Source organism: Ochlerotatus camptorhynchus, unplaced genomic scaffold (genome assembly GCF_037179485.1).
Source record: "Ochlerotatus camptorhynchus isolate MF236.1 unplaced genomic scaffold, CSIRO-AGI_Acam_v1.1 ptg000330l, whole genome shotgun sequence".
In the NCBI taxonomy this organism is placed as follows: Eukaryota; Metazoa; Arthropoda; class Insecta; order Diptera; family Culicidae; genus Ochlerotatus; species Ochlerotatus camptorhynchus.
Genome location: NW_027040818.1, coordinates 936,744 through 954,553, shown reverse-complemented (window position 1 = coordinate 954,553; position 17,810 = coordinate 936,744). Strand labels below are relative to the sequence as shown.

Genomic DNA, 17,810 nt, shown 5'->3' with positions numbered 1-17,810 from the left:
TTTCGTACACACAACCGAGGAGGAGAAGGTAAACAAAACTACAAATATATAAAATTATGTTGGTAAGAACCCTGCCCTAATAAAAATAACCATAAAAGAGAGCCTTACGACGTGTTCGGGGTATCATCCAAACCTGGGAGGGAGAAACAGACTCGGAAAATGTGAATGTCAAGTAAAGCCAGAAATGATCTGTCACAAACTGTCAGTGGGAGCCAGAGTACAAAACATCAATCAATGGGAAGTATTGATATCGAATACAAAATATTTTCTTGTTTGAAAACAATTTGCACTGCAAAATTTTCGTTTCTTCAGTTCAGGAATCGGTATGTAATTTAGATAAATTGTAGTGTATCAAGCATGTTATATCGTTGATTTGATAGTTTTCTCAAAATGGAGGGGGTTGTAGAGATATTCAGGTACGGTTACTCTAAATTTTCGGGTTCGTGTCGGGTACGAGTATACGAAGAAAATATTTTTGAGTTCGGATCGGGTAAGGGGTATATTTGGGTACGAGTAGCATCAAGGGGCACGCAAAAACTTCAACTCCGGCACAGGAAGTAGCCGTAATTAAATTAATTCCATTGTTGGTTGGAAATGCTAACATGAAGCTTTAGTGTGATGATTTATTAGCTAGAGAATGATCTTTAGAAGAGGGTAGGTGGATAGTTCCGTTAGAGTACGGCAGTATGAAAATTGAATAGAAGTTGAAAATGAGCGAAGGGCCATTATGCGACAATTTTTCAAGATAGACGCACATTTTTGCCTAACCCGTACGATGTACGCGGAGACTTGAAGTATGTCTCCAAGTCCACAGGCAAAAATGTGCGTTCCTCTTTTTGCTCATAAACTGTCGCATAATGGCCCTTCGCTCATTTTCAACTTCTATTCAATTTTCATACTGCCGTACTCTAACGGAACTATCCACCTACCCTCTTCTAAAGATCATTCTCTAGCTAATAAATCATCACACTAAAGCTTCATGTTAGCATTTCCAACCAACTCTGAAAATCGTTAACTTCGCGTATGAAGTAACATAAAAACACTTTGAATGTAATTCCATTAATTACAGGGGTCAGGTCAGGTTCGGGTTTTTGAAATTTTTATGAATTGGGTACGGGTTTGTTTCCGGTATTCAAATGTCTATATCTGACCATCTTTGTGGGATTGTTTGTTAATGTGATGTATTGTTATTGGTAAATAAAGGAAATGCTTAAAATATTCACACATTTATTCATCATTTCATAAGAGTTGGTAACAACAAAATTTCAGCTCAAATCAACTCAACATACTTCGGCTATCAAATTTTCTTTTCCTCATTTTACGAACTCTATTAATTTTCATTTTGAAGAGCAAAAATCTTTTAACAAGCTTGAATTTGATATTATGGCAATTCTGAATTTGCAGCGGCAGCAACATCAATGTATTTTGTGCCTGAAGGATTACACTTCTGTTAGTTGATGCCTTGTCAGTAAAATATTTCTTTCGAAACATAGGCATGAGGCCTTCCACTCGCTTTTGCTAGTAAACATGAGAATTTGCCATAAATTTTATCAAACGGAATCGCAGTTATACAATCTTGTGAAATATACACTTAATCTAGCTCGGTGAAATCTCCAACAGCCGATTACCTCGGCATTTACTTTTGATGATATCTCTGCAAAATATCTGTTTGTTAGCTGATATCTCAGCAAAACGTTATTTGTTAGCTGAGTGTCGGCAATTGTCTTACTGAATATCAGCAAAATAAATTGCAGAGCTACCCGGCTGTTGGAATCTCGGCGAAAAAAGTTTAAGTGTGTAAGGCGTTAGTTTTGGCATTATTCAAATTTAGAAGGATCTGTTTCGCCATAGTTGATACACAGACAAACAGAAATAACTCTTAGAAGAAAATTCTTCAAAAAATATCGTCAAGCGTATTTTGCATGTGCACTAGCACCAACAATCAATACGAAACGAACGATTTTAAATTGGCTCACCACTTTAGTAGCCTATTGGTCCCAAGCAAACGATTAACGTACCCTATTCTAGTCGAAATTCTAGTACTACGCAATGTTTGTTTTGATTCGCTATGAAAGTTTGACAGATAAAATGAGGGGTTATTGGTTTTTCCTATGTTTCGAGGGGTGAATCGATTAGCTTGGGACCGAAGAGAGTACCAGAGGTGAGCCAGAAAGTTGAGCACGTTATTTCGGGACCTTCTAGTCTTAGAGTTGCCTCTATGCTAGCACCATCTATCATCCACATTCCCAAGCATTGATGTGCAACTAGAGCATCCCTCGTTCATGTCATTTTTTCACTAGTTGCTGTTCCCTCGTTCTGTCAACACGTCAGCTGTGTTGAATAAAAACAAAACATTACATACTAAATTTTTCGTAGATCTATAGAATTGATTGAATTCTGCAGAAATACGGATCCGTAGGGAAAATTCTCAGAAGCTAAGACTTTTTTAAGGGATTTGTGTGTACAGCAAAAAAATATAATATGTATCAATCAATGAAATTCATGGTGAAGTATTGAACATCAATAACTTGGGTATAAGTTGATAGAATATTACATACATCAACATGATTTGTTCTCGAATTCTATGTTAATCGTACAGCGTAATATGTAATATTAGGAACGGAATGACTAATGTGCAGCACTTTCGATGTAATATTCAATAGCTATTTTTTCTGTATTCGTCAGACGTGGTGTGTGTCTCCAGTGGGATGCCTTGACCACTTATCATTTTCAAGAGCTGTCATCTACTACCTAGACGTGAAAAAGAACTGGCATCACTGATAAGTTCAAAATTTGGTTGCTTCAGTGGCACCACCCTGACAAATGCAAGCACATTCCCAACTAAAACATTATTTGCGATAAATGTGATTGTGATAATTATGTCTGTTTATCTGTGGTTGATATTTCAGCTTTCGAAAAATCAAGAGTTTCTTCCAGGATCGCTGTAGATTGTGTTGAAGAAGTTGCTCTGCGTTGTTCAAGTGATCCATAAATCCTGACAAATATTCTCTGTCGTCCATGTTGTAAGAAGAGTTTTTTGACGTCTTGCATATACTGGGACAATGTGATTGTTTGCAGATGGCTTTTGAACTGTAAGTCTACGTGTAGTGTAGTCTACGTTGCTTTGACCGAACAACTGAGAAAAGATTCTCGACACAGTCCTGGCTAAATCGTGAAGTGTAAAGAATCGAATATCCGGAATCGAACAGAAATCTACTCTGCATCCTTAGAATAGCTTTCGTGACCATCACAAAAGTAGCTTGCCATGGCTTCCAATGACCATCAACACCGACCTGTGAAGCAATTGCTAATTAAAAATGTAATCAAACGTTTCATTTAACGTCTACCTTGATTTCAGATACCAATTTAACCATCATATTCAAATGATTGATTTTGAAATCATATTGAGCACGATCTGAGACTTGCAATGCATCGTTATCTGTTCTTGAGGACATAAAATCAAACCAGTGGGCTAATTCCTCCAAGAACAAACAGCGGTGGATTTCATGTACGAATAATCGGCTTCATCGGACAAAACGTTTAATGCTGCTGCTACAGAATGATTGCAGTATTCTGTAGAATTGCTCAGTTTCATCTTGTCTACATTTGAGATTTTGGTTTTCCCAAAGTCCACATCAGCTTCTGTGAGTTTGTGTGCCATTTTTAGGTTTTGGTTCCGCTCATGTTCAACCAGCTGTTTCAAATGATCCGTTCTCACTTCGTTATGAGTGAGACCTTTTTGTTCCATGTACCATGAAGGAAGAATGATAACATTGTTGGAAATCCATCCGTGGATGCAATTCTTAAAAACATGGACCCGGTCTGGAACGAACTCAAGTCTGCGAGTGGGATCGACAGGGTGATCTATCGACAGATCGTTTTGAATTGTGCTTTTTTCGTGCTTATTCCGAAGTCTTGCCACATGGCCATGGCCATGGCACCACAGCAGCAAAGTTCGCGTAGTTATGATCCAGAAGAGCCGGCGAAGAGTAGAGGGGACGGGATTTATAAAAGTCCAACAACCGATCGCTCTCTTCCGGTTCGTCTTCAGGAGGTAACAAGAAAGCTTCAATCGACGGAACGCATCTTTTTTTTTTCGTTTTATTCCCATTTTTATCGACGCGGAAGCAGTCCTCTAAGAAATGGGCCAGCAAATAATTAAAAAAGATCATAGCAACATTGATAAAATGCAAAACACTTGTACCGTCAACACTTACGCTACAGACTCGCGAGCTTGGTTTAATTTCGCCGGTTCCGGAATCCATCCGACAGAACTTAATCCATTGGGATCTTGTCATATAATCAGTATGAAAGCGCAAAAAACCCAATCCAGGATAATTCCTGCTGTTCCGGCCGCAGTATTTCACCTGACACTTCATTTTGGCTGATTCACTACGAGTCTCTACAAGTGATTTTTCAACTCCAACTTTCCACAAGCATTAAGTCATCCGACGGTAACACGTAAGGCCGTTCGCAATGCTGAGTTTCAAAATTGTTTTAAACTACTCGTCAATTCTATAATTTGAAACTGTCAAAAATAAAACTGCAACACGATCAGCGCAACGCACAGTTCTAAAACATGTTTGTAATCATCAAGTTCCATAAACTTTACTGTTCTCTACGAAGTTCTCCGTTTTTTTTTTGTGGAGCTCTTCGAAACATCTTCAACACATCCAAAGAAATTTGAAACAGAGTTCCATTCGTGTTTCAAACTCGCTCAGAAATAAAACAGAATAGTCGAGCAGTTGCAAATCTGGTGCAAAATAGTGCTCGAATAATGAAACTGCAACTCAGCATTGCGAGAGGTGCGTTTCTGTTCTAGTTTCAAATTGAAACAGTCCTTATAAAATACAACAGCATTGCGAACGGCCTAAAACGCTGTCCAGACTGGAGAGTTATAACATGTTATAACGGTTGTCAAATAACTGCAACACATAAACCACCATCAAGATAGCGCTATAACGTGTTATAACTCTGTAGTCTGAACGTACTATAAGCAACAGAGACACGAAAAACCAAAACCCCTCATTTTGGGAACAAATTACTTGATAATTTTTATTTGCCAAGAATTTTCTTGCGCAATATTGTGATTGATTTATTAGATTTTGTGTGTAGTATTTGCTTCTCCCTCCCAGATCCAAACCATTCGTGGGATAGTTTACCCATCCGGGATACAGTTTGTTTATGTTACTTGTTTATTAGGGTGGCTATATTAAATTTTAATAAATTATGCATGGGACCTCCCTTAGCTCAGTCGGTAAAGGCGCAGCTACAAAGCAAGACCATGCTGGAGATGGCTGGGTTCGATTCCCAGTCCGGTCTAGGAATTTTTCGGGTTGGAAAATTTCTCGACTTCCCTGGGCATAGAAGTATGATTGGACTTGCCACACAATTATACCAATGCAAAAATGGTACAGGCATCGAAAGCTCTCAATTAATAACTGTGGAAGTGCATCTAGAACACTAAGTTGAGAGCACGGAATAGGCTAATATGCGATACGCAATAAGCTTGAAATGCGAAGAAGGAAGGAAGAAAATTATGCATGGAAAAGACCTTGGTGATTTTGTCTTTATTATTTGTGTATTTGTATCTAAATTCTTTAACAGAAGCTGCCAGCCCCAAGTGAAAATAAATTCGATTTACTGAGTTTATTCAGAAAAATGCTGTCAGCTTTTTTAGAATTTTCCATTGCTGAAAAAACAGTGAAGAAATATTGCTGAAATGTTTGCTTTTGACAGAAGTTAGAATTGCTGGAAAATTCAGCAGCAATATTTTGCTGGAAAGTTTGCTGATCTTTCATCAAGTCTAAACTAGGCAAATTCTGCTGAGTTTCAGCGATTCAAATTTGGTGTGTAGGCTGGTTATAACCTATGAGGAAGAGGAGACAATAGGGGGACTTTTATGAACCAGTTTTCTGTCGAACGTATAGAAACGCGAGAATTTATTCAACAGGGAATCTATTTTATTGTATTTTGACAATCGACTGCATCGCCCATAATTAAATAGTTTTTGTACGGTCGTTTCCGCGAGAGAAGAAGAACACTTCACAGACAAAAAAAAAGCCAGTTGTCTCCTCTTCCTCTTATATTATAACCATAAAGAGTACGATGAAATTCTGGCTGCATTCATTTCTACTAAAGCTCTTGAATTTAATAGAACTATCAAAATACTTTTGAACTTTTTTTAAACATCTCTGATGTCTTGAATATTTGGGAACCTCTCAAAATGTTGTCTTCCCTAAGGTTCCCACTATTGTTGAAACTGCACTGAAGTTTATGGCACTTGATATAAAATGCTCCCGCATTTTCCTAATTCTCATGAAACTTTTCTGAAGTTCTCGGTGTTTCCCAAAAAGTTCTCGGATAGTCCCTAGCATTTTCTGAACTTCTATGAAGTTCCCCGATTTTTTTTGAATTCTCTTAAATTTCGGGAAAAATCCGGAACTTTCTGAAAGTTCCCACAATTTTCCTGAAATGAGAATGAGATAATTGTTGTAACTCTTAGATTTTCAGTAAATCTCTCAAAGTGTTTCTGAAGTTCACTGCTCTTAAAATATTGAATCAAATTATTTATTATATGCAATGCTCCTGATGTTTTCAGATCATTCCTGAAATTCTTGAAATATCTCATTTTCCTTGAGACTCCTTGAAAATTCATGTTGTATTTCTGAAGTTAGGGCCTGCTCTGTAGTTCTTTGTGCATCCTCGAAGTACTCGAAACTACTTTAAAATCATTAAATATGTTTTGAAGTTCTTTAAACTGTCTTGAAGATTTGGGAACATCTTATATGCATCGCAATTTTCTTTGACATTAATGGAACTGCGTTGAAGTTCTCTGATCTTCGCTGAAGTGCCCGCAATTTTTTGAAGTTCATGAAACTGTCACGAAACTTTCCTAAAAATGTTCTCAGATTATTCTGATGTTCATTTAACTTCCTGAACTTTGCGGAAGTTTTCTACAATTACGGAAGACTTTGAATGAGTGCCAGCATTTTCCTTGAAATTAATTGAACTGCCTTGATGTTCTCAGAGGTTCCCTGAAGTAAAAGGTATCCCCATAAGTTCTCTTGCCTTCTGTGAAGTTTCAAAAATATTACTGAAATTTTATTAATTATTTTTTAATTAGCTCGTTTATTTATTAGGCTCAGTCGTGTGTGACAGTTTGCGGTGCCAAAAATCAGTAATGCTTGAATTTACATTTTAAGCAGCAGTAGTTCTAGGTTAGTATTGGGTACCAATTACTCGTGGCAGGTTCGAGGTTAATGGGTAACAATTTCGATTGGAAGGAGCTAGGTAGGAAACTGGTTTCTGAAGCCTCCTTCAGAACTCTCGGATGGTTGACCAAATCCTGGCTGGGCAGAGGCAAGTAGCACAGAAACAGAAGGATAATAAGACTGGAACACAATGGCTGGAAATTGTTTGGAAAGGAGGGGATGCTCACATCAAACTCTAACATCAGACAAACAAAGGAATTTGTAGTTCGCCTGCATGTAGGGAAGATCACGGGTTCCCAATACATCTCTTACTTCACGGAAGGGTTGTCTACCTCGGGCCACATGGGTATCCAACAGTCGTGCTCTGGAGGCGTCATTATCCGGGCAATACCAAACTGCGTGATCGATGTCATCATAACCGGTTCTGCACCTACATATATTGCTGTCAACGAGGTTTATTCTGTAGAGATGTGCGTCTAGCAAGTAGTGGTTGGACATAAGTCTTGACATCACGCTCTCGAATAATGGATTGTAACCACAGCCCATTACTTGTCCAATTGTTTTGCCAACTAAGAAGAGAACTATGACGCACTAATGGGAAAAATTCATCATGCTAAATTCTTCTATTATAAATCTCGCCTTGTTGTGCGCCAACCTTTGCGATGGGATTGAGCAATGTGACCCATCAAATTATATATGATCTTTCGACCAGCATACTCATCTGCTCCCTTATCTTTGAAAGGAAATAAGATGAGTGCCTACCTTGTTCCATCGACCGAATTGCCTCGATCGAACTGAGACTATCCGAGAAGATGAAGTAATGGTCTGCGGGCATGTTGGAAATCATCCCCAATGCGAAGTTGATTGTTGCCAGCTCAGCAACAAAAACTGAACAAGGTTCCTGGAGTTTCCGGAAGGCGGATGAGTATTTATTGAAGACACCAATGCGTGATCCATCAGTGAAAAATCTTCTATTGCAATTGACTTGTTGGTATTTTTCAGCAAAAATACGGGGAATTGAGATAGGTTGAAGTTGATCTGGAACACCTTGAATAGCCTGTTTCATTGAGAGGTCATAGTCAATTGGGGAACTGTAGTTAGTAAAGCATACACGAAGGGAGTTATAGCACGGCAGGCTAATATCCGATGACATATAATTAAGATAGATTCGCACGATGCTCGCACTGGATGCTCAATTTGAGCATTTCTTCGAAGTTTTCAATCACAAGGTTGCTACTGACACTACATTTGATCAATATTCTTAATGAGAGCTCCCAGAAACGGTTCTCTTGACATTCCAGAAATTCCGGGTACTATTTCTTGGAACATCTTTAAATTTTGTGAACTTATTGAAGGTTCAATTATATTCCTAAAATTAATGGAACTGTCCTAAAGTTTGTTTTTGGGTTTGGAATGTTTTCATTTCACATTTAGAGCTGTAAATTGAATCTGGACAGAACATTTCTCATGTTGTATACGGCAAATGTATCTGACTCATACTCATAGTGAACGGTACTCAACTCAATTTCGCAAAAACGTAGGTTACTCAGCTATATATGTAGGTTCATTCAATTCATTCTATTCAAAACATTCCAATGGTAGTTTCGGAACGGTTGGTCGATTATAATCGAACTCCAAACAATATATGAGCAAATGTCACTCAAACATGAGTGACGCTTACTTATATTTGAATAAACATTTACGCATTATATTGGCGTTGACGAGAGCTCTGTAACTCTTTACTCCTATGGAGGAATCTCATATGTAACTGTCAGTCTATGTGTGAAACATGGCGGACTTTTTCTTATTCTCTTACTCCAACGCAAAACCCCATAAGGAACTGTCAAAATGTGTGTGAACAAACGTGTCACTTCGGGACTGGTGTCAAGGCGAATGCGTAATAATTAGAAATACTCAGAGGGGGAGATAGGCGGAGATAATGTTTTGAGCCAAACGAACTGTCAAAATCTGAGCCAAACGAACATGCTTTCCGAACAAAGGTAAGATCATATTGACGAGTATTGTAATCGTGTAAAATAACAAGTACGTTTATTTTTCATACGCATTTTTATTTCAGCTTGTTGTTGTTAGATGATAAAATTCCAACTTTGTTGATAAAGTGAAATATATAAATTAACATTAAAAAAAATTAATTATTCAATCCAGAAACAATTGGTCAGAATGTCACTTACGCTAAGACATCGACTTGCTGTCATATATTTTCTTTTGTGGGAGTTTCGACGCACTAGAGCGCAAGCGGAATAGAAGATATCGACTCACAATTATTTTTTAGTTTATGACACTTTGAGAAATGATGTGCTTCGGCTAGCATCATCTTGCTGAGAAGATTGTCTCTTACGTTCTCAACGCTAGCCTGTAGTTCCTTGATGTTGCGGGAGAATATTTGTTCAAGCTCTTCGAAAAATTTGTAGGTTGCCAGATTAAGGTAAAGTAAAGCTTCGCCGTTATAATCCCGGAACGAAGTAAATAATGTCAGATCTCCCGAATTCTCGTTTCCGATAGTACATGCAGCTATACATTGGTCGCATATAGTTCTTCTGTCACGAAGGCTACGTAGGATAACTCCAGCTACGTAATAAATCGCGCTTGCTTCTGATGATTGAAAATCGGGTATTATGATGTTATCGATGCGATGTATTGTCTTATCTTCTGTGACTTCATTTATGTACGGTATTATGGTTTTAATCTCAGGTTCTGTATGCGACGTTTTAATTGCATTCAGTTTTTCAGAAAAACTCAATAGCCATTCATTCGGGTCATATGTGCATGATGAATTCGGTATTTCCTCCATCACCTGGCCGATAGTGAGTAATTTAAGATTGTCTTTAACTTGTATTGCTCTTGGCATCTTCTGCTTGGAACAGTTGAGAGAATATATTTTCTATACAATCTTGTGTGAACCTTCCCACACATATGAAGTCGAAGCCATTATCCATAAAATAATTCTGTAGCCGTAGCAAACCATCTGTTGCTAATATCATACCTGCTAGCCAGGGCTTCCAGAGTGCCCTTTCACCGACCCTACATGTGTATATAAAGCTGCGGAAGCTTTCGAGGAACAGAATTGCTTGCTGATAAACCTCGGGATTTTTTTTTGCTAAGCGCAATCTGAAGATCGCGAGACGTTACAAGTTTAAACCACTCAGATAGATTTTGAATAAAAAATGCCGTAGTCAGAACTTCCGGCCGGTTGGATTGAATGCTGTACATCTTCAAAGCAGCAGCTACCGTGTGGCTTACGTATTTTGTGCTGTTTTTAACCTGTAAGTTGTTATATTTGTAGCTTTGCTATAATTATAAAAAGATAAGTCGAAGAACATATTGTATCACCTTCATTTTCTCAAAGTTATTTTGTGGTTTTGTGAAGTCCACATCAACAGTTGTGAGTCCACACGCCATCTTTAGTCCAGTCTTCGATTCACGTAGTACCAAGTCACGAATATGACAAATATCCACCGTTGCGGAGCACAGATTATGTTGACTAACGGTTTCTTCACAGCAAAAAAATAATTTTGATATCACGTCAAAGTGGATGCACTACAATCATGTTGAAAATATGGTGTAATATTACTTGCTAAAAAGGACAAAATTATCATTAATACAATGCATGAACTGACATAACGCTGCTTTTACTGCATTTGTTTATCTATGTGGTCATAAAAATTACATAAAATTTTCGACATGATTGTAGTGCATCCACTTTGATGTGATATCAAAATTATTTTTTTGCTGTGTTGAGACAGTTTGATGGTCTTATTGTTTAGCCAGCCTTGAACTGCAGATTTGAAAACGTGTACAGTATCTGGTAGGACTTCAAAAAGCCTGTGTTCGTTGAAGGGATGGCGTATTGGCTTGTTGTTAAGAACTTGACTTTCGGTGTGTAGAATACCGAGGTTGTTCCATAGTCGTTTATTGTTGCTACCGCAATCGCTAACCGCCGCATGCACCCTCATTCCAAGGGATTCGGACCGTTGAATTATGTCAAATATAATGTCCGGAAACAACCATTACTGATCGATCCCTACCAACATAAAAAGTAATACGTGGGTTGCCCTTCCGGAATGGTTTGGTAGCGTGATATCACCAAAAAAGTAATTGTTGTTCAAACAGAAGTCTTTACCTTGACTGATAGCCATCTCGTCAAAAATAAGAGCGCAATCCAGGTCATTTTTTGACATAAAAGGTATTTTCATACTCATTAGCTCGAAAACGTCTCCAAGAATGCCAGGAGCAAAGTGTAGATGCTGTATGCGTTCATTAAGCGTACGAGCACTGGGCAACCGCAGCTTCTTCCTTTCTCTCTCATAAGTATTTCGGCTCATTTTAGCTCTGGCTCGTACACTGTACACAAACATCATCCTCTGATCTAATGAAACCTCAGACCATTCAAAACAAAACACCGAAATCGCTTTTCCGAATGATAGCTGCAACCGGATGACGGTTGTTTTGAAATCAGATGATTTTCCTCTCGAAGACAGGATGAAACTTGTTATGAGAAGGGATAGGGCTTTCAGTTGAAATGCGTAATGCTCTCTGCAGAATGACTGTCATACTAAATGGAAATGCATATGGTTTTGGTTCAGCCCCATAACGCAAATCATTCAAAACGATGATGTAAATAATTCTATCGAACGTCATTTGCTGATCTGAGCTGACAAACGAGGTAGAAGCATATGCATCGCTATCAGAGCTGTTACGAACATAGGTATAGGATGAAAACCAATGTTTGGCTAATGCGAGGTGGAGGAGGTTTTCTCCACCACGAAAATTTTTTGTTTGCATAATGGAATGGCTTATAATGGCTATTCAGTATGGAATTGTAGATTATCAAATTATAAATCTAATTAAAAGCACTTGCATGTCACACTATTCTTAAATGTTTGTCCTCTGAGTGCTGTATGTTTTACAGCTAATTTTCAAACGAAAATCATCCTGTATTTGGATGACAGTCATATGGATGTTCATCATCTGACGACGAATTCAACCATAAGAAAATCATCCGAAATTCGAATGCATATTGTTAAAGGGCTCGAGCAATGCAATAATCATTCGAAGTATTGCGGATGTTTTGGTTCAGTGTAGTCCATCTGTTATGGAAGCGTCTGACCATTTATGTATCCTGGATTTACCTGCCAACAATTTATACTGGTCCTCGTTAAACATCTTCTTTGAAATTTGTTCTGCTGGATGCTGATCGTACAAAAGCTGAAGTGAGTCGACTTGGCGCTTGAGGGTTTCTATTTCCTTGTCTTTGCATGCAAGTGTTAGCTGAAGTTCCTGGATCAGACTGAAATATGTTGTATCATAATTTACAAAAAAGTACAGGAACACTTTACTATAAGAACTTTCTTACCGTTCTTGCCGCTCAAAACGGGTGTACAAAATGTTACAGCTTTGGCAAAAACTTACACTATTGACGCTGTTCAGCTTATCTGCAGGTTCGTAGACATATTCTGATCGATTTAAGCTATTTCCTTTCGCGATGATATTTAACAGGTGCAACTTGCCGGTGCTCACGATTCCATCATACGATCCTGGCAATAATTCCGCCGAACCGAATGCATCAGATGTGATTTCCGGAATATCCATTCTTGTGCTACCATCGCAAATCAGTACAGTGTCAGTATCATCCAATATTATGTTGCCGTGGTGCTGCTGATGTTCACCGGATGTATTTGTTTGGTCCTGGTTGGTTTCTTTTAGTAGTTCTTCATTTATTTCTACGTTTTCGGCAATCTGTGACATATCATAATTCCCTCGCTGATAAACAGGAACAGCACCCGGTTGTTTTCTCACATTCCCGCCTTGCTTTGGGACATACAGCTGTGCATCATCGAAGTGCAACTAAAAAGAAACCTAGCAATAGTTTTAGGTGCTAATGTAAACAAGAAACGTACTTACACTGCATAGCCTCATCGAATCCAGCAGCTGGTAGTTCTTCGGTAAACCGCAAAATTGTAACCATTGCATACGAAACACTGATGCTTTCGGAAACCGGAAAAAGCTTACGTTTTTAAATTGCGTGGCTTTAACGCCCCCGCGATTTGTGCAAAACTTCGCGATGTACTTCATTTTTACACTACACGGTGAATGAGAACGACCCAAATTTGAGTTTAGTTTACTCATAAATCGCAAAAAGTGCAGGAACTCAGCGATGAGTAAATTTGCCTGATATTTTTTCCAGGTTTTCCAGGTTATTCCAAGAAAAAAATCCCGAATATGAGAAAAGTAAAGATTGGATTCTCCCAGTCTATTGATACTTCTCCTAGCCTGAGTAAAAATTTCCTCAATTTTGCTCATTATCTGGCAAATTTTTTAGGTTTTTACAGGAAATCATAAAGCAAATTTACTCATCGCTGCGTTCCTGCACTTTCTGCTATTTGGAGTACATTGAACTCAAATTTGGGTTGATCTTATTAGCCGTGTACTCACATCGAATTGAAAAGAAAAGTCATGTAACGGCTACGTTTTGAGAAGGGGTGCCAGATATTTGACACATGAAACCCTGCAGCCAAATTTCATTTTGTTTTCTCCGCCCATCTCTCCCTCTGAGTATTTCTAGTAATAATGATAATAATAGGTTTTCCGAGCTATGGTTACTCCAAGAGTAACCACCATGACAGGCTTGTATGGCTTTTCGAAGAAACGAAACAAATAAAAAACATATTTTCTGTTGTTTTCCTGTGTAACAATATTTTACCAAATAAGGTTAGTGCAGCTTTTTACCCGTCCGATCCTTAAATGCTAAACTTCCAAGGTACTTATTTAATACATTACTGCCATCTAGGTAAAAGATTAAATGAGTACAAAACTCAAAACCGTCATGTCTGTGCAAGGTATCACGAATTATGTGACAGTACCATTTTCTGTTAGGAATCTTTCAGTTTATCTTGCTCGTTTTCATCTTTGAGGCTGCCGCTGTGTTTTTTGGATTTCTTTTGACCTGAAATATGAAGCATATTTTTTTAAATACTCAGCCGACATTTACTCAGAGACAGTACCTTGCACTCGTTTGATGAAAGCCGCCATTGGTAGCTCAACCATTATACAAAGCAACACTCCAGTGACGTATGAAACCACATAGCTTAAGGCGAACGCTTGCAACTGAAAAATGTAATTCCTGTTAGACATGAATGCCAATTGCACTGCCATTCAATTCTTACATAATTAGCAACATTGAGTACGAATCCATAGTCCTTGGCATCAACAAAAATTAACCTAATGGCATTGAACTGCGTCAGATAGACGCTAAACGACAATCTTCCCATGGCCAGCATAGTTGGATGACGCATTATAGCGGGAAGCTTTCCACTTCCCTCCGTGGCTCCGTACAGCAGTCCCACACCGCACATGATACCGAAGAAGTTCCGATGGGCGGATGCGTAGAATGCCATAAAAAGTGACGGTTCCGGTGATTTCATATAGTAGAATAAGGTAGCCGGTGCCGATAGGACCAGTACCATGAGAGGCGCTAGGCGTTTCAAAACTTGATAAATGCGGTGATTTTTTAAATACTGCGGGTCCTTCTGGTAACGATGGTAGGCAATGCCTGCGATAATACCGGCAAAATAGCTGCACGTGTGCGGATGCGATAGGATGTAATCACGCTTGACCCACTCGTAGAAGAACAGCATGAACCGAAGATGTCTGTATATTAAATTTAAAAATTTAGAAAGAATCCTGGATTGAGTCGGAGCTATGTTTTTCCAGATTAAATCTGCATTTGCCTTGAACTTTCCATTACTTACTTGAAATTGAGCAAAATTACTCCTACAAAGTTGAACACATAATTGTTGATTAATGGGACAACCAAAGAAATCGTCATCATTCCGTAGATCAGGCCCTTGGCGGACCGTGGGAAACGCCACAGGATCATCATGAGGATCATTCCGATACAGAAAAATTGAAAATCGGCCGCCAGGTACCATGTTTGCTGCATGCACTGAAAAATATCACCCGGTTAAGATTCTTCCATTGCGATTGAAGCAACTTCAACTAACACCCTTGTCAAACTTGTAGTAGTTGTTGATGAAGAGAAAGTTTGACCATCCATTTTCCTTACAGAGCTGCATCTCCACACCAACCAGCGAATGACCGGTGGCACCATATCCCATCCGATCGAACCACGACACCTGGTACAGCCACATGATGAAGTACAGTGGGAAAAGCCTCATATATCGATTTATCACCCCCATAAAAAAGTACTGCCATCGGAACCTTGGACTGGATTCCATAAAGTCCAGGAAATGCACCGCCAGCAGTACTCCCCCGACGGTGAAGAACGTATGCACCAGAAAAGGGAACACTGCCGAAGCCATCCGCAGCAGCGGATTCCTAAACAGCAATTCCAGTGCCTCCGGATTCTGCAATGGGCTTGCTCCGTACGCCATCAGCACGTGAACAGCAGTGATGAAGAACACCGAAATGACGCGAACCGATTCCACAAAAGCAAAGTCACGATGCAGCTTGGTTTGAGGCGTGACAAATAATCGACGGATGCTTCGGTTCAGCGAAAATTCCATCCAGACGTCGTTTTCCGTTGCAATTTGGTTGTTGTTCTGGTTTCGAACGACGATGTTATCCCGGTAGGTGGCGCGAATAACCAGGAAGAATACGGAACCGCAAAGAACGACAAAAAGCACGTGAAACAGAGTCATTGGTTTATTTAGATCCTTGGAAGACATGCAGTGCTCTAAAAGGGAATATCCGGACAGATTGTAGTCGCGGTGGAGCTGGTAGTTGAAGCAGATGTTGGTCAATCGACTGTAGTTTCGTTTGAAATGATCCATGCCGGGGATGTAGCTGGAGTCATAGGTGTGCTGCATTGGGAGAGACAAGGAAACATTTACAAATCGCTGATAACGTGTAGCTTGTTACATACCGGATCATCGACCGAAATTTGTTCATGGTCATATTGCTTCTGTTGCTCTATAGATAAACTGCTCACTAACGCTTCACAGTTCGTCAGGCAAAAGCCTCGATCCAGGACGTATCGTTGGAAATCGGTGTCTTCGGTGGAATGTTTCTAAAAGGTACGATTTTAATACAATAATTCATCTTCAAAAACAAGTCTCGGCTGACTCTAACCTCAATCAAGTTCCAAATTTGCGAAGAACTGTCCGGCTTGATCAAGGTCCTAGCAATGCAGTAAATGTTGCTCCGGTCTCCCTTGAGGCATTTGAGCTTATCTTCGTAGTGGAAAACTGGAGGCATGCGATCGTATTCTGAAGCTGAAATTCAGGAAACCAATCAAAACTGAAGTTTAGCGTTGCATGATGGTTCAATAGAGTTTTAGGAGGAATGAAATGTAATTTGAAGTCGTGTTTGATCAATTTGGGGCAGTGGTTACTGAGAAATACCTTTGACAAAATTAAGTTAAGCTAAAAGCAGAAGGGTTGCAAATCCTGGTCTAACCCACCGCAAAGGTAACTTTGGGCAATTTAAGCACTAAGAGCTTTTTTATAGTAAATTTAATTTGTTTTAATATTAACACTATTTCAAAGATATCCGATAACAGTAGGTAGTATTTTGGAAAATAGTATTTTTTTCAATAATTTTTAACTTTTTTGTTTATGAACTGCCCAGCAAATACACATTGTCAGTGAGTAGCACTTTATCTAAACTATAATATAAATATAATTTCGATGATAGTTTATTGTAGCTTAGAATCGACCCAAGAAATGTAACGGTGGAGCTGGTACTTGACCGCGTGGATCTATTATTAGGTTTTTGCAAAATGCATTACTTTGTGCACAGAGTGGAAAGATGTTTAGTTGTGGTTGTTTAGAGATGACTAGAGAAAGATACCCTAATATAAAAAATACCATACTCGAACGATATCCCAAAAAATAGAACTATTCCACAAATGGTTTGGATGATACCCTGAATATGTCGTTAAGCAAAATAACCATACACATTTTATTAGGGTAAGCATCAGGAATGCGCTCCCGGATGTATTGATTTGGTGAGTATGTTCCAGTTGAAGATTGTTCTTACACATTTCTCGATTGCATTTTCGAGGGGACGTGTCTGCTTTTGTGGGCAGTGCGTTTGATTGTCGGTTTGGTGTTGTTTGTTGGCTCGCCCGCGCATTGTGGCGCCGCTATCAGGTAGGGGAAAATTTCTCCTATCTGATGGTGGTGTTGGCGCATGCGTGGGCGGGATGCTGGTTGCGCCGGATTGACGATGGGATGCATTGTTTGCGGGAGTGGATGCGTCCCTTCGGGGGAGTATTCGAGATTTATGTATGTTCATCGTTCATCGTTTCATTTGTCAGAGTGATGACCACGGTCGCATGATGCATGTTCCTCGGCTTTTTACGGTTAGGTGTATACGAATAATTCACTATGATTTTATTTCCATCTTGATATAGTTTGAGTTTGAATACATCCTAGGTCCTATTATATTATTATTAAATATTCATTGATAAATATTTATAACAGGGTCAAAACACAACTGGAAGAAGCAACGTAACATCATTTGATTTTCTCTAATGTATGTTTAACGTTTATATGACAGTGAAATTAACCATTTAATTTTTCCTTTCCAGGATAGAAAGTTACATAACTTTTTGAT

The 17,810-nt window shown here is 39.0% G+C and overlaps 1 protein-coding gene across 1 annotated transcript; it reads right to left on the bottom strand.

The window, feature by feature from the left end:
* Positions 1-14,079: 14,079 nt before the first annotated feature.
* On the bottom strand, positions 14,080-16,459 carry LOC135708550 (O-acyltransferase like protein-like). Its single transcript, XM_065230652.1, has 7 exons — positions 16,323-16,459; positions 16,117-16,260; positions 15,236-16,054; positions 14,984-15,177; positions 14,399-14,882; positions 14,237-14,339; positions 14,080-14,178 (listed from the first exon to the last, which is right to left on the bottom strand). The coding sequence occupies exons 1-7, from the start codon at positions 16,446-16,448 to the stop codon at positions 14,105-14,107; spliced, it is 1,944 nt and encodes a 647-aa protein (XP_065086724.1). The 5' UTR covers positions 16,449-16,459; the 3' UTR covers positions 14,080-14,104.
* Positions 16,460-17,810: the final 1,351 nt, after the last annotated feature.

Coding starts and splice junctions, on each gene's coding strand:
- LOC135708550 (XM_065230652.1), bottom strand. CDS start 16,448: ATGCCTCCAGTTTTCCACTACGAAGATAAGCTCAAATGCCTCAAGGGA. Junction 15,178..15,235: donor ACTACAAGTTTGACAAGGGT/GTTAGTTGAAGT, acceptor GATATTTTTCAG/TGCATGCAGCAAACATGGTA. Junction 14,340..14,398: donor TACTCAATGTTGCTAATTAT/GTAAGAATTGAA, acceptor TACATTTTTCAG/TTGCAAGCGTTCGCCTTAAG.